The sequence below is a fragment of the Capra hircus genome, chromosome 5 (genome assembly GCF_001704415.2).
Source record: "Capra hircus breed San Clemente chromosome 5, ASM170441v1, whole genome shotgun sequence".
Taxonomy (NCBI): domain Eukaryota; kingdom Metazoa; phylum Chordata; class Mammalia; order Artiodactyla; family Bovidae; genus Capra; species Capra hircus.
This window is the reverse complement of record NC_030812.1, coordinates 114507242-114532716: the sequence shown is the minus strand read 5'-3', so window position 1 is coordinate 114532716 and position 25475 is coordinate 114507242. Positions and strand designations below refer to the sequence as shown.

At 44.0% G+C, this 25475-nt stretch overlaps 1 protein-coding gene across 1 annotated transcript; it reads right to left on the bottom strand.

Moving 5' to 3' along the window:
* NUP50 (nucleoporin 50) lies at positions 1274-20835 on the bottom strand. The gene is made up of 8 exons (XM_018048894.1): positions 20391-20835; positions 16615-16693; positions 14569-14652; positions 11586-11772; positions 9924-10577; positions 7114-7195; positions 5576-5694; positions 1274-4725 (listed from the first exon to the last, which is right to left on the bottom strand). Exons 2-8 carry the CDS (start codon positions 16681-16683, stop codon positions 4523-4525), a joined length of 1398 nt encoding a protein of 465 aa, XP_017904383.1. The 5' UTR covers positions 16684-16693; positions 20391-20835; the 3' UTR covers positions 1274-4522.

Sequence of the window (25475 nt, the reverse complement as noted above, 5' to 3'; positions counted from 1 at the left end):
GGTGGCTGTTCCGCCAACAGGCTCCATCTCCTTGGGGTTTTCTGAACTGTGAAGAACCGCCACCTACCTTCCCAGGTGCAGTGAAGCTGGACTGAGACATGTGCAAAGGCTGGTGTAGTTCCAGGAAGCTATGATGATCATTGTACCAAAAGGGCATTTTATAGGTTATCTTGAAACAACAGTCATAAAGGAACACAGATGTAGCCCACGGGTCCTCAAATTTGACCTGAGTCCGAAACAGCTGTTAAAATCCAGATGGCTGGTGATAAAATGTTCTGGAATTCTTGCTAACAGTGGTGATGGGTGTGCAGCTCGGTGCATAGACTAGAAACAGCTGGGCCGTATACATTAAAGAGGAGAATTCTATAGTGTGCGAACGACATCTGCCTCTGCTTCGGCAGGTGCAGGGTGGGCCCCCAAGCGTGATTCTGTCAGGGCCCTGGGTGCTGCTGCCGCTGCCCTCAGGACCACCCTGCAGGACCACCGCCCCAGCCTGGCCATCAGCTGAGCGCCTGAAGCAGGGCCAGCGTGGCTGCAGCGCACTCTTCCTCTCTAGACAGTACCTGCACTCAGCGTCTTCAGTAGTTTCCACAACACGTTGCCAGCGCAAGAAAACCATTTTGATGGGTAACTTAGTCTTTGTAATAGTTTTCTTGAACAGAGACACCTCTTATTAAATAAGCTGAGTAACTCAGAAATGTTTTAAAAATATGAACCTTACTCTAAATTACTGTGTTAATGCCTTAGTAGTGATTTCCTAAATCACCAAAAACAAGGTTACATAGACGCAAAATACATTTTTTTTCCTCGATCATTTTGATCCTTAAGTTTCACAATGTCCTCCTGGACACAGATTCCCAACTCCACTTACTTGCTGGAAGAAACCTTGCCTGCCCAAACTCGTTTCTTTGGAAAGTGCCCTCAGGAGTCCACGTCTGGAAGGTCTGCTGCAAGCACTAAGCAAGAATACATTAAAAGCTCCTAGCACGCTCCTCACAATAGCCAATGAAGGGCCTGCTATTCCCAGTCTAACCTGTAAAAACAGGGACCCAACAGAAAGTCTTGAATGGCCTGGAATGGGTCTCATCCGGCACAAGGGTTCCAAGGCACCTCGGGATCCAGTTACCGGTGGGTCTGGGTCTCGCCTCCCAGCCGACCCTCCTGCTGCTAGGGGCTTCCGGGCACACTCCCACACGGCTCCTCCCCCTCCGGCGGGCTTGACTTGCACCAACACCAGGTGCAGCAGAGGAACATAGAGTGTCAAACGCTGATTCTGTTTACTTTCCATTTATTCACATTTCATGGACTGATACACTTGCTCAACGGGATCATTCAAAAACAGATACACGCCGATTACATTGTCTGGCAATTCAAGTATTTTAGCTTTAGAAAACAGTTTCCTATATAAAATAGAAAGCAAACAATTGATCCATTTGATATGCGACCAAGTTTCCCGTCTCTGCTACAACTGGGTCTGCCACACCAGCAACACACGCACACACACACACCCCTGTGTCTGTCACACCAGCGACACACACACACAGGCCTTGTGCTCAGAGCACCACACGGGAAGGAAGTTGTGGCAGGCCCCTCCCTGTCGCCTACTGGTGCTCCAGGACAAAGCGACCTGCGCTCAGAGACCTCACTTCCAGAATGAGGATGACTACCAGGGGTTTGGGAGCGAGTCACTTAGTTTGTAAAAATGCACTGCACTTTCATTTGGATTGTTCTGAACTGTTCTCAAACAGAATAACTGACAAATGCTCAGAAACAGGCAATTCACTGACCTTTAAAACTAAACCAGAAAAGCCTTCCCTAAACTCTAACAGTAAGGTAGAATATTAGTTTTTTCCCTCTGCCCCAGAACAGGTAGGTATTTTTTGGCATGCAGCATATCAAAAATATGATTTAGAATTCAAACCATAAAATAATCCTTTTAAAAGAAAACCAGTCCATAAGCAGACCTGTGCTTTCATGAAAAACACAATCTGAAGTTTAAAAACTGGACACACATTCTCAGCCTATAATTCTAATAATGAAAACAGCATAGTACTCTATTTTTTGCTTAATGGGAATGCTCAAAAGGAAGAGATGAACACACAGCAGTTAAAAAAAGGCCACTGGGATATTCGGTATTTGTAAAGATACAACACAATCTGATTTAAAGATATACACACCCTTTAGGCCACATTTACGACACTCTCTTAGTAGATTCTCAAACCAAAGATAAAAACATCCACATTCAACATTTTAAAGCCTAATTTCTAATAACTTCTTAAAAAATAAATCTAAACCCAAGGGGTAGAATTGAGCTGTTAAACAGTGGGGACAAAAAGGCCAGCCCTCCAGGGGCCAAGGCGCCCCTCCCCCAGTAACATACATGGACTTAAGATTTTACAGAGAAATCCACACACACTTACTAGGCTCCTTTACACTCAGACATAATTAAAGTGTAGACCAGCAAGTTCCTAAAGGACAAGAGTGATTTTAAGACAATACCACATTTTGACTTATGGTATACATACCACATGTCCCCCCTGTAATTTCCACTTTAACAGTACAGTCTTAGCAAGAATTTGCTGGGAATGTTAGAAAAAAAGAAAGCCACACACACCCAGTAATTAAAAAAGACAAACTTTTTAGGATGCTGGTGGGGAAGAGTTAATCCAATCATGACTTTCATGCCATTTTTGGTGAACATTCCACATCACATGCAAAGGCAAACAAAATAATGCACCAGAGTTCCTACAGATAAAGAAGTCTGTGAGCCTGACTTTCTGATGGGACAAGGAGCATGTGAAAGCTAGGACGTGCTGATGAGGTTTGTTCCCCAAATTTCCCCATCCCTGTAACAGCTGGGTAAACCTAGTGTGAAAAGGGAAGGGCCAGTACTAAGTAATCAACCACTTGTTAACTAAAACTCCTCTACAACGAACACTCATGAACTTCTCATTTCTAAAAAGTAAAAGAAACAACAATTGCCACTTCCTCCCCAGGCCTCATGATAGAGCCAAATTATTCCCTAATAGTGCATGTTATCTACCCAAAGTCACACATGGGCCAATGTCTCCCACGGAACCAGAGGTGAGAATGCAGTAGTATAAGAATTTCATGATCAGTGTTGGCCCAACTACTTTACCTCAAGTATTAAACAGTGACGTATCATAAAATGGTTTCCCTGCTCCCTTTACATCTAAAAATTGTATTTTTTTTAATGAAAGCAACTGTACTAGCTACAGTAATTTTGACTTATCTTTTTTTGAAGTCAGAAGACATTATGTTCTGAAGAGCAGAATATACAAGTGTGAGCCCTCAGGCACAGACCCTGAGCCAGTCTGGTACCAGCATTAAATGACTCGTGAGGAATCAAAGTGGACACTGAGAGCATCGAACCTGACATCTAGTTCGCGTGACCAGAGTCTTCAGAGAGCGCTAGTGCTAGTTACCCAAAAGCTATGGAGAAGCAACGTGGCCGCCCCGGGGGCAGCCATGGCTCCATTCCACATGAACATACGGACCACCTCACCATTAAAAAGCAAATGGAAATGTCAGTATCAAATGTAGAATACACTGGTGTCTAAAAGTTAAAGGCAACGTTTACACACACAACTTCCTCTTCCATCACCTTATTGCGTGTTTCCTGCTTAGTTCACATGGCTCGTGTGCAATAAAAGCTCCTATGACTGAAGTCTAGGGTTTGGATCCACAGGGTTCATCACGGCACAATCAACTAAGAGCGTCTCCTTCCCCTTCTGCTGTGCGGTTTAACCCTTTTTTCTATAAGGGTTGTGACCACTGTCTGTGGTCTACAAACTGCCAAATTTGTGCTTTTAAACCTCTTTCCTGGCAAGCCCCCCATCCCTTTCGTCTCTAGGGGGATACAGAAGTAAGAGCACCTCATGAAGGAACCTACAGAACCAAACAAGCTACTCATTTCCTCTTAAAATGAAAAAGCAGCTCTGGAATCCTAGTAAAGCAGCCTGTGGGGTTAGAGGCCAGCGTCCACACGAAAACGGCTGAGGACTCCACTGCTGAAGGCAAACGTTCCAGCTGTAAAGTAACATGACAAAGCTGAGGGGAGCACCTCGGCCACAGCGCGGCAGCAGGTCCACCCCACACCAGCCACGCTCACTGGAGGACGCGCGGCCAGGAGGCTGCGCAGATGCTGGCAGCAGACCCCAAGCCCTGGATCAGAAAAGCCTTTGGGAAATCTAATCGATACCCTGATTTCAGTCCATTAAGAAATCACTTGTGGTTAGTTTAATAAATGAATGTTAAAAATCTTCCAAAATTTTTCTTTCAAATGTATTTTACACATTAGACAGTTCTTAAGAAGGGAGAATGCAGTTTCTTAACACTTAACATAGAAGGTTTTATTGGCCTTTTAATATTAATGTTCCCCACAAAAGTTTTAAGTTATCTCTAAGTCCTAGAACGTCAAAGTAAGAAGAGAAGAAAACTGACTAAGCTCAGGGGCTCTAGGGGAAGCAGCAGCTTGGCAGCCACTCCTCAGCGGGCATGCTCAGGCACCCTTCTTCTCCAGCAGGATTCTGTGCAGCTCATCCGCGTCCTCGCTTGTCTTCACCCGGATCAACATGGGGACGGGGGTGGCGGCGTTCTTCTCATCGACGGGTGGGTTTGGAACGCAGACGACGAGCACGTTGTTCTTCCCTGTGCGGGTGCATGGCATGCTGGGTGCAATCAGGATGTTGAGCAGTATGTTGCCTGCATTGAAACAAAGGGGAAAATGCATCAAAATAAACTACTTTCCATGAGACTACACCTTTAATAGGCTAAACATTAAACAATCATGCAATGCATACTTAACACGGAGCCACAGGAACGTCACAAAAAGGGCCTGGTTCCCTGACAGTATGGGGTCCCCGAGAGAGGAGCACGGGGCCTCTGGCAGGACGTGGACTCGGCCCCACCGAGGCCTTCTCCCCAAAGAGTGGTCAGCTGGGAAATGGCTCTGTCACAGGGGGCAGCACGCTCACAGGCAAGAGTGGGCGCACTGTGACTGCACCACAGGTCAGCTGAGCCCACATGAAAGAAAGGAGCTTCACAGGAGTCTGTTTCAGGAACACAGTCTGGTGCCGCCTGGCAACCCTGACCACTTCCCCTCAGAACCCCCACCCGGCACTACCCCCTCCTTTCAGAGGACTGTTAATGGCAAAGCTGGAGGGTGGACAGCAACGAGTTAATGAGTTTTTGCCACATAAAAAGGATCTCTTTACAAGGTTCATTCTCCTGGAGAGTTAACTAAACCGTCCAATTTACCTACAGTTTCTTAGTCACAGTTCTAGCACAAAGGAAAATGAAAACATTTTGTTACTTCCTTGGCAGTAGCTTTCTAATACATCGAGTTTTCCTTCTGCACTATCACCCCAGCATTCAAATAAATCTGTAAGTAATGTGTCAGTACAGGATGAATTTGTCCTGAACAATCTCTATTCTATTCCAAAACACATCAACATACTTGAAAATCTTGAAGACTAAAATCAGCAAGGAAGAGAGCTTCTATGTACCGTGTAATTATGATTATTTTGTGCCACCTGAAGAAAAAGGTACTCACCTAAATTGGTGTCTGCCCGCACTAACAGCTGTGTCTTCTGATTCGCTGTAGGTTTTAAATGCAGAGTGCCCACACCCTTCTCTTTAAATTCATTTTCTTTCTTGTAAAATAGTTTACACCTAAGGAGAAAAATAATCGATATGACCACTCAGTGACATGTTACGAAAGCCACACGATTTTCCAACAGCCCCCGCTCATGCTTGTGTGGAAGCCAGTTAGCAAATACAGCAGAGGGAGCTTGCAAGAGTCTTCTGTTGACCCAAATCAGGTCTGCACACAAGGCAGGTAAGAGTCTGATGAGACAGCCTACAGTCCCTCCTTTTTTCTCACTATTACACAGCAGGCCTGATACAATTCTTCACAATGGTTTCTGAAACTATCCTTTCTCAGGTCAGGCAAAAATCACTGCCAAGCACCTTACAGCTCCCGGATGTATTGGTCCTGAGCTCAAGAGCTGCCCCTGGTGCTTAAAGAACAGGAACATACAGGACAAACACTCTGCCCCTCCCCCTCACCTTTTCCCTATTTCTTATTTTTGAATTTTCTTCAGGACTCTTCCATCTCCATTGGTCATTATTAAACAAGTCAAAACCACTGCCTGTTCCTTTGATTCACTATGATTAGAAAAAAACCTTGGGTTAGAGTCTCTGTGGTCCAGTGGTTAGGACTCGGCACTTCCACTGCTGGGGCCAGAGTTCAATCCCTGGTCAGGAAATTAAGATCCCACAAGCCTCGAGGAGTGGCAAAACAAAAACCAAAAAAACCTCATTCAAAACAAGCAAAAGTGCCCTTAGTCAGTGTCATTCCCTTATACCATCAGTGTAATTATTTTAAAACCGGCAAAAGGAATTGGTCTCTTTTTAAAAGTTCTCAAAAATAAACATTTGAAATCCAACGGGATTTGGTGATTTATACTATGAAAACTGCTGACTTACTAAGTCTGAAATTTTTGTATTAGAAAAACATATCCAAGGGAAGCTTTAAGGGCACAAATGTTTTTCAGTAAAATCTTTGTTAAAAAGCACTAATTTCATTTCACTGAGAGATAACCAAAAATTTCCCTTCAGCCTTTTTCTGAAAGCAGCAACTCGCATTAAACAAAATCCCCCCAAACGACAAACCAGCTTAAATCCCTGGGGGAAGACAGAGTAAAGTAAAGCCAAATCTAGAATCACTGACTTAGATGACTATCTCTGCAGGGAAAGGAAGGGAAGAAGGGAAGGAGAAAAACGGAGAGAACGACGAGGTAAGAGATGAGGACAAGAAAAGAGTTTCTAAAGCACCTGAAAAGCTGAAAGAGCTAAACTAGCATAAAAGAGCAGGCTTCGCCCAGCAGGAAATTTAAAGATCATATTATTTTTAAATAAACAGGCCCAGAATTCTTCCTTGTCCCAATTCTGGGAGCAGGCAGCCTGACCCCAGGAGGGGTGCCTGGTAAACTCTGCAGGAATGATGTTGCCCATGCGCTCCAGCCAGAAGCCTGTTTCCACATCTCTGAAAATAAATTCATCAAGCGGGTTGCCGTGACTATTACTTACTTTTTGGAGTAAAAAGCATCGTCTTCTTTTACTTCAGTAACTACTACTTTTGGTGGCTCGTCATTCTCTTCTTCATCTCCACCTTTTGTAAAAACACCACCAATAAGATTCCGATCAAGAGCCTGAAAATGTGATAAAAGAAGTTTGCCCCCCTCCCCGCCCCTCACCTGAACCTAAAAATTACCTGTAAGTGGATACAGAAACTGAAAGCACAATCTAACTGTGTGTGGGGAGGTCAAGGTGAGGAGGTACTTGCTGGATTTTTGTAGAAAGTCTTAGAACAAAAGTGTCCGTGCTTGTATGCAGAGTGCAGGCAAAGTTACACAGAAAAAGTCAACACTCACTTATACTCAGGTTAGCCACAAAAGGAAAAATCTCAGACAGGCTTCTAGCACATGAAATTTCATCCCCAAATATTCCTGTGATCATTTCTGCATCACGCCAAAGAACCAAAGAGCACAATGGCCAAAGATGGAGAAAACAAGCATTTTACAGGGCATGTTTGTCAGAGAAACGAGTCCCAAGCCAAGTCTAAGTAACTGAAGCTGTGTCTGCATTGCCACGCCTGTGGACATGCTGGTATGATGGGCGCCCTCCCGGTCTGAGCCCAAAGCACTAACCTTGACCCCAGTGCCCCAATCATAGGGGAGAGTAAGTCACTGGTGGACACAAATTACGATCCCCTTAAAGAGAAAGCAACTGCATAAAACTCAGTGATGAGTAACTAGAAAAAGAATTCTGCTGCTCAAACAATTCAGGTCACAAGATTTAAATTTTAAGAAGGTACTCCTGGAGTTAGGGCATTTTGTTATTTTATCAAGTTCTCCAAGTCTTTCCACGCATAACATGTGATAACCACAGGGTGAGAAATAAGTGCTTTATGGAGTGGTGCCCTGCTGAGATGGAGACTCTATTCCAATTCAGCATCCTTTCTACAAACAGCAGAATCCCAGTGACTGTGACACTCTCTCTGTTCATCTTATTTAAGATGGACAAAGGGAAGCTCTTTATTCTCTGCTTTGCCCTGGAGGGCTCTTCCCTGAGGATAGCTGAAGGCAGGGCAAAGTAACAGAAGGAAGTTTACCTCCAGGAAGAAAAACATAGTATTTATGGCCCACTGGCAACTGCAGTTTTCTTTTCAAAGCTCAATATGCTAATACTTGGGGAACGCACTTTTAACTAGTTTTAAGTCTCTATACAGACAATGCTTGTTCATGACCACCATGGGGTGAAGAGGGATAATGACACAACCCCTATTTGGAGATGTTCAAGCTGGATTTAGAAAAGGCAGAGGAACCAGAGATCAAATTGCCAAATTCAGTTGGATCACAGAAAAAGCAAGAGTTCCAGAAAAACATCTACTTCTGCTCCACTGACTATGCCAAATCCTTTGACTGTGTGGATCACAACAAACTGTGGAAAATTCTTAAAGAGATGGGGATACCAGACCACCTGACCTTACCTCCTGAAAAATCTGCATGCAGGTCAAGAAGCGAGAGTTAGAACTGGACATGGAACAACAGACTGGTTCCAAACTGGGCAAGGAGTATGTCAAAGCTGTATATTGTCACCCTGCTTATTTAACTTTTATGCAGAGTACATCATGAGAAATGCTGGACTGGAAGATGCACAAGCTGGAATCAGGATTGCCGGGAGAAATATCAATAACCTCAGCTATGCAGATGACACCACCCTTACGGCAGAAAGCAAAGAAGAACTAAAGAACCTCTTGAAAGTGAAAGAGGAGAGTGAAAAAGTTGGCTTAAAGCTCAACATTCAGAAAACGAAGATCATGGCATCCGGTCTCAACACTTCATGGCAAACAGATGGGCAAACAGTGGAAATAGTGACAGACTTTATTTTCTTGGGCTCCAAAATCACTGTAGACGATGACTGCAGTCATTAAATTAAAGGATGCTTGCTCCTTGGGAAAAGTTATGACTAACTTAGATAGCATATTAAAAAGTGAAGACATTACTTTGCCAGCAAAGGTCCGTGTAGTCAAAGCTATGGTTTTTCCAGTGGTCAAGGACGGATGTGAGAGTTGGACTATAAAGAAAGCTGAGGGCTGAAGAATTGATGCTTTTGAACTGTGGTGTTGGAGAAGGCTCGGACGCAACTGCACTGACTGAAGAACAACGGAGAGAGCGGAGGGGCTGGGATTACCGCCTGGTTTGGGGCACCAAGAAGACACACCACGAACACTTCTAGAAAGGCGGCTACAACCCAGACATTTGTCCCCCAAGGTTATGAAGTCTTGTTGCTGCTGTCCTTCAGTCCCCAAATCATAGCCAGCTCTTTGCCACCTCACAGACTGAAGCACACAGGCCTTCCCGTCCCTCACCTTCTCCTGGAGCTAGTCTAAGTTCATGTCTATGGAGTCTACCTATTTAATTTATAGTACTGTTTTCCTATGTGAATTTATAAGCAAATCTCTTAAAACATTTCAGTGAACATCTATGATGAGTTTTTTTCAATAAAATAAAAATTTTCAAAAAATGTTAGTTTAGTTTTTTTTCTTAATGGAAAGGCATGTGTTTGATGGGTTTTCAAAGTTCCCGTGCCAGATGTTTTTATATTATTTTTATATTCGTAATCCTTAAAATAATCCTATAAAATAGGTCTTACTCTATTTTACGAATAAGGAATCAGAGAAGTTAACCAGCCCTGCCCAGGATCACACACGTCTAGGCACTGATGGAGTCTGGACGTGAATCCAGACCCACCTCACTCACAAGACTGTGCTTTTCCCACTAAACACAGAGCTCACAGGACCCTGAAGCAGGCCTCAGGCACTGAGCTGCACTTACCTCTGCATTCGCTGCCGCCACTTTCTGCTTGGCTCTCCAATGTTTTAGTGGAAAATGGTGAAGAAACCGGTTTACTCTGGGTAGTATCTTTGCCAAATAAACTGGAGTTTCCAGAAGAAAATGAAAATCCAGTCAAGGGGCCCGAATTTAAGGAGCCCATAACAGAACTCTCAATTTTCTTGCCAAAATTAAACGAGGCACTTGTGGCTCCTAGTGATGGGTCCTTGCTCTTTTCAGACACAGCTTCCACCTTCTTTTCAGACACATCCTCCGTTTTGCTGACATGAAACAAAAATGGTGACTCTGGTTGTAATTTTGTTGAACCAAATAGAGAAGGAGGCTGTGCTTCAACTGATATTTTGTTGGCTTCACTTTCAGAACTACTGCTGCCACTGTTCCCGTGTTGCTGTTCAATGCTTGCTAAGTATTTCTCATAGTCTTTAAAGATAGGTGTGAGGTCGCAGAGCGGGTTTGTGTTCACGTGCTTCACGATCCAATCCCGAACGGAGCAGTTTAAAGCTGCCAGCTGTTTGTGATAGGCGTTCCCGTGGCGAGCAGCACCAGAGGAGGAAGGCTGCTGACTGTCACCGTTAGTTTTAGGAGTTGAAATCTTTTTATCGACCAAGGAGGTAGGGCCATTTATAGCAGTAGATCCTATAGGAAATTACATGTTTAAGAATTTATTCAGAAGCTGATTTAATTAAGCCATTCAGATTTTCATACTGCTCTGCCTTCACATTTTCTTTTATCGTATCCCATTTTTGTTCCAGTTCAATATACGTATATATAGTATTCAAAAACTAGTTATTACAAAAATCAAATCAAACATTTTACATATATATGTGAATGTGTATATATATATATATATTTTCACATGCTTGCATTAAACCTGTCATTTTAAAATAATCTTTTCCTTCAAAAGGATGCCCACTTCACCTAAAACTGTCAAAATAGTATAAAACTTAACCCCCAAGGTTGTAGGAACATATATTAATGCAGTTAAAATCTTAACAGAAGTGCTTATTTTAATCATACTAAACACTTTGCCAAATTTAAATGAAACAGTATACACTCTTAGAATAATTCGCTAAGTATGATCCAATGAGTCAGGATCACTTCCAAGAATCAGAGATTTTAACCCACAAGCCCATTCTCTGTCACTAATTCCAAGATTCTTGAGCAATTTCCTCAAAACAGGATGAGGCAATCAACATGTCCGGGGCAAAAGAAACCAAGCCTGGGAATGCAGGTGTGTGGCACAAAGGAAATCCTTGGTACATTATAATGAGGTGGAGGGATGGGAGGCCTTCACCTAGGGGCCACTAAGAGCTTCTGTTTCTCTTCTGATCCTTAGGTCAATTCTGAGGTCATATTAATTTCATAGTTGACGGAAGATTTGGAAGCTCAAAGGTTAAGGAACTTTACCAAGGTCACACAGAGCTGGTAACTGGCAGAACAGAACCCAGGCTATTTTGGCCTGCACTCCACTCACTCTGTAATTAGCCAAAAGCTCCCTGATTTTTGTCCCTTTCATCATTACTGTGTTCTTGCTCCTACAGCTGCAGAACCCAGAGACGAGTCAAAAAAAAAAAAAACTTTCAAAACTACTTTTTACCGATTATCCTTACACAGGTTAAGACAGGGGAAGAAGAACCCACTTACCGAAGGAGGCCTTGGTCTCAGTTGCTGTCCTCATGCTGGAGAAGGGAGGGGCACTAGTTATGCTGTTTCCGTTTGACAGTCCTTCCAGAGGCTTCCCTCCAGCACCATTACCAAATCCAGAAAACCCTCCTCCTCCAGAAGATGCAACCAAACCTTTAAAACCTTTAAAGGCCCCTCCACCATCAGACTAAAAAATAAAGAAAGAACACACATTAGGTAACTCTTTCTGTTTCCAAATAAGCAAGCAAATGGCAGTATTCTCTTGGCTAAACAGTACCCACAACCCTTGTGCAGCATTAAAGGAAACTGCCAGTGCAAGCAGAGACAGAACACGGATTTTACTCATAACGACAGCTTTGCAAGCTGAAACTGCCTTCATATAACAGGAAGGATAGATGGAATCTAGAGTGAAATAATTCTTAAAAACCTATTTATGATATAGAAGATCGAAAAGACTAACTCAAATAAATTTACGGACTCACCACCAGCTACAGAACTATAAATAAAACACATGCTCAACATAACGAAACCCCAAATGAAAGACTTTCCATACACTATTCAAAGACCAAGTGCCTAAGGAAGTTATAGAAACATCAAGTTAGGTTCACTAAAAGCATTTTACCCACTACTTACAATTTCCTATGAACTTCTGGCGCTTTCAGCCTGTGTTCACTGTACAGAACTCTGGTGCTTTGGGGGTGTCCGGCACACTTCCTGACATTCGAAAGCTGCTCTCGGCAGCGTGCTCTGCACTGTCTCTACCTCGTCACTGTCACTCGCACGCAATGGCTGGCCGGGCCCTCCTCAAGCCTATCTTCCCAGGCATCAGGTCCTGGCCACAAGTTCCTGCTCTCAGGCCTCTTCCCAGCAGCCCCCATGGCTTCGAACTCCTGGACGGGAGACTTACCAGAGCTGCAGCCATCTCCCAACTCCTGTTGAGTGCCCAGCCAGTATACCTAATGGTTTCCTAGAGAACTCCATGTGGATACACCACAGGCCCTGAAATACTTTTCTAAAACAAAATCAGTAATTTCCTCATGAAGTCCCTTCCCCTCTGTATCTTCTTCATGAAAGAGCTATCAAATATTACTTGGCTCAAGACCAACATCCAACCAGTCACCAGTCTTAAGAATGACATTAGGCCAGAAAATAACTCAGAATAAAGAAAAATTGAACAAAGCCACCACAGAAATGCAGCTGAGTAGGTTTATTCCAAGGATGCCACCCAGGCTGTTCAAACAAGCCTCTCTTGACTGACAAGAGACGTCCAGGTCACCAAGACAGCACTCACGGGTCTGGGATGAAGAGCTGTTAAACATGCAGTGATTGCTGAATACGGAGCCACGATTTCAGTTCATGAATTATAACTCACATTTTATCTTTTTGAACACAAGAATGAAATATTTTGCCAGGAAACAGCTATGGCAAACCTAGACAGCATATTAAAAAGCAGAGACATTACTTTGCCAACAAAGGTCCATCTAGTCAAAGGTATGGTTTTTCCAGTAATCATGTAAGGATGTGAGAGTTGGACCATAAAGAAGGCTGAAAGCCAAAGAATTGATGCTTCTGAACTGTGGTGTTAGAGAAGACTCTTGACAGTCCCTTGAACTGCAAGATCAAACCAGTCAACTGTAAAGGAAATCCATCCTGAATATTCATTAGAAGGACTGATGCTGACGTTGAAGCTCCAATACTCTGTCCACCTGATGCGAAGACCCTGATGCTGGGCAAGATTGAAGGCAGGAGGAGAAGGGGACGACACGAGACGACTGGATGGCATCCCCGACCCAATGGACATGAGTTGAGCAAGCTCAGAAGGATGGGGAAGGAGAGGGGAGCCTGGTGGGCTGCAGTCCATGGGTCGCAGAGTCGGACACAACTGAGCAACTGAACACCAACACACACTAGCAGGAACACCAAATGGGAAATGCTTCTGCTGGTCTAAAAGGTAGTACCCACCCACACCCCAATCCTAGGAAGCAGAGAAGACTTAGAATATCTTACATTTTCCTGTCTTCTTCCCGACACCCACTTCCCTTGCTTTCCAATTACTATATTCATTTTTCCGCCTCATACTAGAGCACAGCTTGAATTTGTCTACATCCATCTCTAATTCCCCAACTGGATAAGCTCCCTGTAAGGCACAGATGTCATTTATTCTCTGTTATATCTCCCATGGTCTTCACCAAGCCTGTGCACAAGTGAACCAAGCATTTTAAAAAGCATTTATTAACTCAATCAAAAAATGGACAAAAGGTCTAAATAGACATTGCCCCAAAGAAGATATACAGATGATCAACAGGCGTGTAAAAAAGATGTCCAACATCACTAATTATTACAGAAACACAAATCAAAACTACAATGAGGTATCACTTCACACAAGTCAGAATGGCTACCATCGAAAAGTCTACAATTAATAAATGCTGGAGAAGACATGGACAAAAACGTGCCTTCCCACACTGCCGGCAGGAATGTAAACGGGTACAGCCACTAAAGGAGGAAAGTATGAATGTTCATTAAAAAAAAAAAAATAGAACTACCATACAATTTAGCAATCCCACTCCTGGGCATTTATCCAAACAAAACTATAATTCAAAGATACACGCACCGCAAAATTCACCGCAGCACTATTTACAATAGTCAACACGGGGAAGCGCCCTAAATGCCCCCTGATAAACGAGTGGACAGCGATGGCAATGGTGTGCTGTGTGCTGTCTCACTGACTCTCTGCGACCCCGTGGACTGTAGCCCATCAGGCTCCCCTGTCCATGGGAATCTCCAGGCAAGAATACTGGAATGGGTTGCCATTTCCTTCTCCAATGATAAACCATTATACATTTTTAAAAGGCATTCTTAATAGATTACATAAATGTTAATTTTTTTTAGAAAAGCATTTATTGATCTGATTGCTCTCAGAGGTGGAAATACTCTACAAACTCAGAAATAAAATTAGTGTTTAGAACCAGAAGGAAACACTCACTTCGAATCCAACATTTCTACGCTTTGCTTTCTTTATGGCTCTATTCTTCAAGACTTCCTCACTGGCCACCGAAAACGTTCCCACCTGCAGGAGCGCACAAATTAAACAGCAATAAGAAAAGGGCAAAAAGAAGGTAAAATGCTGAACTTTTAAAAAGCTAGACCAAGACAAACTGATATATCATCTGGGTTTTAAGTACTGTTAATACTGGTAACACGAATTATGGAGAGCATATATTAAACTCAAGTTTATGTCTCTTATCTGTCTTATGAATTTCATTGCTAGTCAGGTGAATCAGAAATGTTTCAGAAACTACAAATCCAGACTTCGAATCACAATTCAGAGAGAAGAGCGCATACATCAACTTTCTAAGAAGACTAAGACCATCAAAACCTTGGCACAAAACTGTTCATGATCAATTCTTCAAATATATTCAAAGACATTACCCAGATGTCAGAGCTAGCATCTTACTACTATAGTTTTCAAAAATTAAGTTCATAATACACATTATTTTAAAGAACAGCTCTGCCCATTTGCCCATGATCCAGAAGACCTCTGAGGGACCTGGGACTCTAAGTGACCTGTTGGAAATTTGCTGAAAATCTTTGGCTTTATTTCACCCCTTCTTTTACCTTAGAGGAATGGCATAAAATACTTGCTGTAAAAAGTTCTCTTCTATACTTATTTCAGATAAACTTTGGAATCTCTGAACCCACAGAAGGGATCATCTGACTACACTTGACTCAAATGTAATGTCCTTCTACCCACATTTCATTAGAATCTATCCAAATGGAAGTTCTTTCATTTCTAAAATATTTTAATGTCAAAACAAATCATTATGTGGTAGGCCTGGAACGTGACTATAGCCTAAAACATGGAAAAAACTTAGTTACCAAAGACGTGCTTAAAAAGTACCAAGTCAGTCAGAATTGTTAAAAATACTTCTTTATAAGCCCATACTTGTGATTTTGGTTTCCCTAAAAATATTAGTACACATATTTGTAAAGGAAAAATATTAGTATTAGAAAACCGATTAAGAAAGAAAGAAAACAGCAGTCTAAGAATTATCTTGGAAACGCTTTGGCAAACTATTTAAAATATATATTTTTTAACTTAGCACACTTCTTTTAACTTGAAAGGCTAACTTGGTTCAGGCTTGGTCAGTGAACTGGCCTGGGAAAATCAAACTGCTGATGAGGCATTTCAGAAATGCAGCTGTGTTTTATTCTTTTTAAGAGAAAAATTAAAAGGTTTCCTCAGGGAAGACCATTTTTGTTAGGAAAGAAACTAGGCCATCTAAATTCTATTCCTGTTAACCCAGTTGGGGGTGGAGAGTGTCTCAGATCTTTAATATGAAATAAAACAGGACTCCCAGAAGCAGTACAGTAAGGGAGGCAACCTCAATTTTCTAAAATCTAAAACTGTGAGTATGGCAAACTAAGACACTGGTGGTAAAACACTTTTCAAATTTACTTTATAACTAGATTATTTACTCAGCCTTCAATCTGGACTAAAACCTTGGGCTGAGTGTGTGCAACGAAATGCTATATGAAATTCAGGAGGAAGGTGATTCTACAAAGGAGTAGAGTACTGAAGGAATAGTTGCTAATCAAAAAGCACACCCATCAATTTCTATACTAAGCACAGATCATAAGAAACCATATTATTTCCAGTTCAGTTCCGTTCAGTCGCTCAGGCATGTCTGACTCAGCGACCCCATGAATCGTAGCACACCAGGCCTCCCTGTTCGTCACCAACTCCCGGAGTCCACCCAAACCCATGTCCATTGAGTCAGTGTTGCCATCCAACCATCTCATCCTCTGTCGTCCCCTTCTCCTCCTGCCCCCAATCTTTCCCAGCATCAGGGTCTTTTCCAATGAGTCAGCTCTTCGCATCAGGTGGCCTAAGTACTGGAGTTTCAGCTTCAACATCAGGATGCTCTTGAAAAGGCCTTTTATTTTTACGACAAAGTCTTCACGAGGAATCACAAAACAAATTTAAATTTGGAAGTAGCAGGAAATCATTCTTAGGGAAAGCACTTTTTACCTCTTCTGCTTCATCTTCTTGATCCCAATTCCTATCTGTCAATTCCTTCTCGGCGATTCTTTTGGCCATTTTTTTGAACCTAAAGGTAAAAAGATTAGAAGTAGTAAGCTTTTGTTGTTGTTAAGTCGCTCAGTCATGTCCAACTCTTTGCAACCTTTTGGACAATAGCCCGCCAGGCTCCTCTGTCCTTAGGATTTCCCAGGCAAGAATGCAGGAGAGGGTTGCCATTTCCTTCTCTAGGGGATCTCCCCAGTCTAGGGATTAAACCCACGTCTCCTGCACTGGCAAGCGGGTTCTTTACCAATGAGCCACCAACGCACCCAGTAGTAAGTCTGCTTTTCTAAAACGTGATTTAACTCTTACAACAAATTTTTAAAATTTGCTTTAGCATGAAATGAGATATTCCTGATACCAGTAGGCACTTCTTTAACGAGAACAGTATAACATTGTTAGGCTCTCAGTGTCACAAATCCAACAAAAATTACAGGAGAAGGCAGCGAGGTCTTCTAAGGCACAGTGAAAAACAATAAAACAACTCCATCTGAAAAAATGCTGATCATACACTGATTTTTAAAAATCAGAAATCTACAGAACTGCATAATAAACAACAAATGCTCAATTAACTTAACTCCATGCAAATTACATTTATACATAGCCTGGCTATAGGCAAGATATTTTTAATATTTAAAATTCTCTTAAGGATATTTAGTAAAGTTTGACCTTAGTCAAGAATGTGAACGAGCTATGATTTTCACTACAAGAGTATAGATGGTCCCTGACTTCAAGAGTTCATCTTGCAAGTTTTCAAGTTTATAATGGTGGAAAAGCAACACTCGTTAGGTAGAAACCTTCCTTTAGATTTTGACTTTTTCTCAGGCCAGCAACATAAGGTATGATATTTTCCTGTGATCCTGGGCAGTGGCAACAAGCCACAGCTCCCAGCCAGCTAGCCAAGCCACCACACCACGGATACACTTACAACCATTCTGTACCCATATAACTATTCTGATTTTCATTTTCAGTATAGTATTCAAAAAATTATGAGATACTCAACATTACTATAGAACAGTCTTTGTGTCAGTTGATTCTGCCCAACAGTAGGCTAATGTCTGAGCACTTTTAAGGTAGGCTGGGCTATGATCTTCAGTAGGTTTGATGTACTAAATGCATTTTCGACTTATAGTACTTTCAACTTACCATGGGTTTATTGTGACATAATCCCAACATATGTTGAAGACAGTTCAAAATATGATTAACATGACTGTGTTAACATTCTTAGAATTCTTAATTCTTCAATAACAAGCCACCAGCAGCAGAAACCAACATAACATTGTAAAGCAATTGGCATCCAATTAAAAAATAAATTTAAAACAAACAAAAAAAATCCCCCCAAAAGAATAAGAAGCCATCAGCTCAACTTCTATTCAAGGCTTGTTGTTGTTTAGTCGCTAAGCTATGTCCGACTCCATGTATTCACACGTTAAAATTTCCAGTTTATTTTCTGATCCTAAGACGTGTACCTGTTGCTATTAAAATCTGAAACAATCAATGGAGAGCTCCACTGTGAGTGTTGTGCTTGGCTCTTCCCTAACGTCAATTAAATGGGCCAAAAAACTCCTTACCTTGCCCAGAGATTTACTGATTAGCCTGGAACACTAGCCAGGGTTCTTGAAAACCAGCCTAGCTTCCTTCCTAGTCCTTCCCCACTCTTATTTGCCCTCAAGACCACAACCCACCAGAGAAGTTTCTAGAAGCTCCTGGTCATTAAGATACAAACTGACACATCACCCATGGGGCACAGTATGATCTGTAAAATAAAATTCAAATGCCAGCATTCCAAAGTCCTCCAAAATCCTATCCCCTGGTAGGATAATCACATAGCAATTTTCAGCTTTTAATAATCTCCTAATAATCTCTGGATTTTTCTTTTACCAAGTGCTTTTTTCTGATTACAGAATAAATGGCTTTAAAGTCCCAGATTCTAAACCGTAAGTGAGAATTAACATAATTTTGTCATTACTTGCAAATCTTTTTTAATGCCTCCATTCCAAACACTCGGTCAAGTTTTGATATTAATCTTGTCATCCACAAAACAAACAAGGTACCCTTCCGCATAAATTCTTAGTAAACTTTAACTGTTCAGAGGCCAGGCCTCTGTGTGGGTTCTTTTGGGCCATTTTCCCATTCAGTAACTAACACCTCCACCAGAGGGCAGAAGAGGGGAGAAACTTAAACAGTCTATTTTTGCTATTAACTTGATAACCTAACTAGTTATTAACAGGCAAAAAGGAGTGGAGCTGAAAGTGCAAAAACTTCTAAGTGTTAAAATTGTAACACCTAACCCACAGCCACAACTGAAGACAACTGGCATAGTCAAACAACCTAAATTAATACAGCCAATTCATTTCCTATTCCATATTTATCCAATCTCCATTTTTATCAAATCAAAGAATAACCAGAGGGCAGGTATCTTTGTTTCACTCACTCAGGTACCTCAAAACCCGCCCCCCTCCACAATAGACGATCTAGAATCAGAGATCTGGGACACTGCAAAATTGAGAAAAATACTACAAAATGTTAGCATCCAGTTTTGCCATGTTGTGTTGAAGACCTTGGGCAAATTATTTCATTTTTGTGCCTCCATTTCTTTACTTCACAACAGGGAGGTGCTGTGAAATTTATAAACAAAAAGCTTAGCTTAGAGGAGTGGCTGGAACCGAGGTAGGACTCAATATATCTTATCAAAGAGAAAAGCTCTGTCAGAAACAAAGGCTCTAAAATACCTTCCCTCCCTAACTTAAAGGTTGTAGTGTGGAAAAACAAAATTAACTTGAATTATGAACCAGGCTCTAAACAAGACTTTACCAAATCCATGTTTTATTTCAAAGCATGGTACTTCAGACAATCACATTTCTTTGAAAAAGGGAAAAAGTGCCGGTAACGTACTTAGAACAAAGCCTGGCACCTCCAGTCTTTCAGTGTTAAGATCTAAGAACGTAAAAAAAAAAAAAAAATGTGGGCTTGTGGTTTAGGAGGCACCAAATCATGAAATGATTACTGGGTATGAGGCATACCTCGGGACAGGAAAGTCGAAAACTTTCGGTAATTGGGGAAACTTTATGCGTGCCTGCTACAGGGAATTCTGTGATCCCTGCCACCGCGGGCTGCCCCCACCTTGGGGTGACTTCGGTCCACGTCGGTCTACTCTAAGACGGGAACAGACTGGAACATACTTGACAGCGTGATCCCCGGAGGAAAAATGGAACCTGGGGCCGGCCCCCGGAGACTGAAACGCTCGGGGAAAACGGAATCCTCGAACATTGCTTCTTAATCGAACGGAGTCAAGTGATCAGTGGCCTGCGGCTGCAGTACAGGAGGAGGGTGGCGGAAGGAGCGGAGCGAGACGAGCACCGGAAAGAAGCGCGAGGAAACACACCGAGCCAGGACGGCCCCTCGCCTCTCCGGCTCCCGCCTCCGCCGGGGCCGCAGGGGCCCCGCGCCCGGGCCCGGCCGTCCCCAAGTCGGACACCGCCGCCCCGACAGGCCGGCCCCGAGCCCGGCCTCACAAACACCCCGCCGGGTTGCGTCGCGGCCGACACCGCGCCCCACCCTCCTCCGCTCCCTCAAGCGCCGCGTCCCCAGCCGGCGCCCCGCACCGCGCTCCACCCTCCTCGGGCTCCTCGTTTCAGGCCGGGGTCCGGCACCCGGAGCCCGGCTTCCTTCTCTTAGACCCGGCGCCCGCCCCTTCCGTGCCGCCCAGTCGGCCCGCCCCTCACCTCTCCGGTGGCTGCGGCGGCCCTCGCTGGGTTGCGGGCGCGGCGAAGCCGGGGTGCGCAGCGGCGAGCAGGTGCGAGGTCGCGGCCGCGGCACTCGGGTCTGAAGCGGCGCGCGGTCGTTTCTGGTGTGCTGAGAGCCTCGAAGGATTCGGTGATCGGCAACCCCTGAGTCTCAAACAGCATGTCCTTCGGGGTTGGGGGGCTCTCGTTTCTCTGCGTTGAGCAGTGAGGGGAGGTAAGCCGTCCGTTCAGCAGGAGACGGCTGAGAGAACAGGGCCCCACACACCTCAGGCCGCCATTTTGTAACTCGAATCGAGCCCTCACGATCAATTCGAAAAAAAAGGAGGAAAGAAACGCCCGCGTCCAGCTACTGCGCAAGCGCGCCGGAGCCTCGGTTGGCAGCACTACCCACGGCAGCGGCCGGGCCTCTCGCAGCGCATGCGCCCAACTGCTTTGGAAAAAACCGTCGCCGAAGGCGCGTTCCCCGTCTTTCGCATGCGCGCGCGCAAGCGCACAACCCACGCTCTGGCTCCGGCAGGAAGTCCGCGCCGGGGGGCGGGGCTTGTGCGCGTCGGCCGCGTGTGGGCGCCGTCCGCGTTGGAGGCGGTCGCGCGCGGTTGGCTGCTGGCTGTGGGCGCGGCCGGGGTTCCGGAGGCGCGTGGGAGAGCGGAATGTGTAGGGGAGCGTGGCGGGCGTTCGAGGTGTCCGGGTGGGATGCTGGAGCTCGGAGAAGGGAGCGGTCGTGTCCCCCGGAGGCTTGAGTGAACTCGCGTAGCGTCACTTCAGGAGCTCGGTGCCTCAGCCGTGGACGAGAGCTGCCCCACGTGCCTGCGTCGCGCCGGCCGCGGATGCTCGGAAGGTCTGGGACTCGCGGAGCCCGGGAGGGAAGGTCGCGGGCGTGGACGAGAGAAGCGGACGTCCTCTGTTCCGCGGCCAGCTTGTATTTCCTTCCCGCGGTGGGTGCCGTAGAGGCGAAGGGACTTCCGTTTTGCACCGCTAGTCGGTATCAACGAAGATGACGTCTGCAAACGCGTTTTTTTAAACTGTGGGACACATACGACTGTCCAGGGTCAAGAGGTGTATTCGTATGCTTTTGCCTGGGTAGTGCGGTACCATGTACAGTAATGAAGAGAAAGTCGCTCAGTCTTATCCAGCTCTTTGCGACCCCATGGACGATAGAGTCCATGGAATTCTCCAGGCCAGAATACTGGAGTGGGTAGCCTTTCCCGTCTCCAGTAGATCTTCCCAAGCCAGGGATCGAACCCAGGTCTCCTGCATTGCAGGCGGATTCTTTACCAGCTGAGCCACAAGGGAAGCCCAAGAATACTGGAGTGGGTAGCCTATCCCTTCTCCAGCGGATCTTCCCGACCCAGAAATCGAAATGGGTCTCCTGCATTGCAGGCGGATACTTTACCAACAGACCCCAGAGACGACAGGGCACCAAGCTCCTCTGTCCCTGGGATTCTCCAAGCGAGAATAGTGGAGTGGGTTGCCATTACCTTCTTCAAACAGAGCTGTGAGAGAATGAATAAATCTGTACAAAGCAATTTAAACGCTCCTTGCCTTACAGTTAATAGGTCGCTATGGGAATTAGATCCGTTACTAATCAGCAAAAATTGCTTCAGAAAAGGAACGTTCTTAGAACCATGGTTCTTAACCTTTTTTTTTTCCTCCAGGCAGGGTTTATGATTTACTTGTGTGAAATACCGGCTTCCTTGGTAGCTCAGCTGGTAAAGAATCTGCCTGCAATGAGGGAGACCCCAGTTGGATTCGCGAGTTGGGAAGATCCCCTAGAGAAGGGATAGGCTATCCACTCCACTATTCTTGGCCTTTCCTGGTGACTCAGCTTTTAAAGAATCTGCCTGCAATGCTGGAGACCAGGCTTCCGTCCCTGGGTTGGGAACATCCTCTGGAGAAGGGAAAGGCTACCCACTCCAGTATTCTGGCCTGGAGAATTCTAGGGGAATCGCAGAGAGTTGGACACGAAATGTGTGAAATGATCCTGCGTTATTAATAAACAAGAAGTATAAGAAACAAAGTGAATGAGGAAACAGGATTGGTTCCAGATGGCTGAGGTGCTTATGAAAGGAGTGAATTCAGTAATACCTGGTCTTTGATGTTCAGACTTGCATGCTCCTTTTGTTGCAAACTTGTGTATAGCCTGACTTTCCCTCCTGCCTCTTGGGAGCAGTTGTCTGAGAGCTATTGAGATGCTGTCTCCTGGGCTGGGAGTCCGAAACATTCCCACCAAATAAAATAACTGTCTGCTTTCAGGGTGTGGCTATATATTTTAGTCCACACTTAAAAGTGCAAAGAAAGTTTGCATACATTCAGGCAGAATCAAGAGGTGGGAACATTCTTGGTGGCCAGTGAGGAAGTCTTGAAGAATAGAGCCATGAAGAAAGCAAAGCTGTAGAAATGTTGGGTTTAAATTGAAGTGTTTTCTTACAGGTTCTGGTACTAAACACTAATATGATTTCTGAGTTGTAGAGTATTTCCACCTCTGGGAGCAATCAGATCAATAAATGCTTTAAAAAAACTTGTCCTTTTATGTAATCTTATCAGGAATGCTTTTTAAATGTATGTATAGCTCCCTGTGCTATACAGTAAGTCCTTAGTTGGTTATTTTGTATATAGTAGTGCTGTGTATATGTTAATCACAAACTCCTAATTTACGCCCCACCCCCACATTTCCCCTTCCTGACCCTTGTTTGTTTCCTATGTCTGTGAGTCTATTTCTGTTTTGTAAGAAGTTAATTTGTATCATTTTTTTTAGATTCCATATATAAGCAATATCATATTTGTCTTTAGCTGGCTTACCTCAGTAGGATAATTTCTAGGTCCATCCATGTTGCTGCACATGGCATCCGTTCCTTTTTATGGCTGAGTAATATTCCATGGTGTGTGTGTGTGGACCACATCTTGATCCATGTCATCCCTAGTGGCTCAGCAGTAAAGAATTCACCTGCAATGCTGGAGATGTGGACTCTGTCCCTGGGTTGGAAAGGTCCCTTAGAGAAGGAAATGGCAACCCACTCCAGTATACTTGTCTGGAAAAGTCCGATGAACAGAGGAGCCTGGCAGGCTACGGTCCAAAAGGTTGCAAAGAGTTACACATTGAGCACGCAAGAACATCATCATGTAGGGAACCAATCTGCATATAATTTCAGGATGTTTATGAACCATTCCTAAAAGCCTATTCATGGACTGGTGTGTAAAGACTGCTTATCTAGATACAAGGATTACACGTTCAGTTCAATTCAGTTGCTCAGTCGTGTCTGACTCTGTGACCCCATGGACTGCAGCACACCAGGCTTCCCTGTCCATCACCAGCTACCAGACTTTACTCAAACTCGTCCATTGAGTTGATGATGCCATCCAACCATCTTATCCTCTGTCATCCCCTTCTCCTCCTGCCTTCAGTCTTTCCCAGCATCAGGATCTTTTCCAATGAGTCAGTTCTTCACATGAGGTGGCCAAAGTATGGAGTTTCGGCTTCAGCATCAGTCCTTCCAATGATGGACTGGTTGGATCTCCTTGCTGTCCAAGGGACTCTCAAGAGTCTTCAACACCACAGTTCAAAAACATCAATTCCTTGGTGCTCAGCTTTCTTTATAGTCCAAGTCTCACATCCATACATGACTACGGGAAAAACCATCACCTGGACTAGACGGACCTTTGTTGGCAAAGAAATATCTCTGCTTTTTAATATGCTGTCTAGGTTGGTCAACTTTTCTTGCAAGGAGCAGCATCTTACTTTCATGGCTGCAGTCACCACCTGCAGTGATTTTGGAGCCCCAAACAACAAAGTCTGTCACTGTTTCCACTGTTTCCTCATCTATTTGCGATGAAGTGATGACCACATGTCATGATCTTAGTTTTCTGAATGTTGAGTTTTAAGCCAACTTTTTCACTCTCCTCTATCACCAAGGAGCTCTTTGGTTCTTTACTTTCTGCCATAAAGGTGGTGTCATCTGCATATCTGAGGTTATTGATATTTCTCCCGGCAATCTCAATTCCAGCTTGTGCTTCATCCAGTCCAGCATTTCTCATATGTACTCTGTGTTTATGTTAAATAAGCAGGGTAACAATATACAGCCTTGATGTACTCCTTTCCCTATTTGGAACCAGTCTGTTGTTCCATGTCCAGTTCTAACTGTTGCTTCCTTACCTGCATACAGATTTCTCAAGAGGCAGGTCAGGTGATTTGGTATTCCCATCTCTTTCAGAATTTTCCACAGTTTATTGTGATCCACACAGTCAAAGGCTTTGGCATAGTCAATAAAGCAGAAATAGGTGTTTTTATGGAACTCGCTTTTTCAATGATCCAGCGGATGTTGGTAATTTGATCTCTGGTTCCTCTGCCTTTTCTAAATCCAGCTTGAACATCTGGAAGTTCATGGTTCACGTACTGCTGAAGCCTGGCTTGGAGAATTTTGAGCATTACTTTGCTAGCATGTGAGATGAGTGCAATTGTGTGGTAGTTTGAGCATTCTTTGGCATTGCCTGTCTTTGGGATTGGCATGAAAACTGACCTTTTCGGGTCCTGTGGCCACTGCTGAGTTTTCCAAATTTGCTGGCATATTGAGTGTAGCATTTACACAGCATCATCTTTTAGGATTTGAAATAGCTCAACTGGAGTTTCATCACCTCTATTAGCTTTGTTCGTAATGATGCTTCCTAAATCTCGCCTGACTTTGCATTCCAGAATGTCTGTCTCTAGGTGAGTGATCATACCATCGTGATTATCTGGGTCGTGAAGATCTTTCTTGTACAGTTCTTCCGTGTATTCTTGCCACCTCTTCTTAATATCTTCTGCTTCTGCTAGGTCCATACCATTTCTGTCCTTTGTCGAGCCCATCTTTGCATGACATGTTGCCTTGCTAGCTCTAATTTTCTTGAAGAGATCTCTAGTCTTTCCCATTCTGTTGTTTTCCTCTATTTCTTTGCATTGATCACTGAGGAAGGCTTTCTTATCTCTCCTTGCTATTCTTTGGAACTCTGCATTCAGATGCTTATATCTTTCCTTTTCTCCTTTGCCTTTAGCTTCTCTTCTCTTCAGTTATTTGTAAGGCCTCCTCAGAC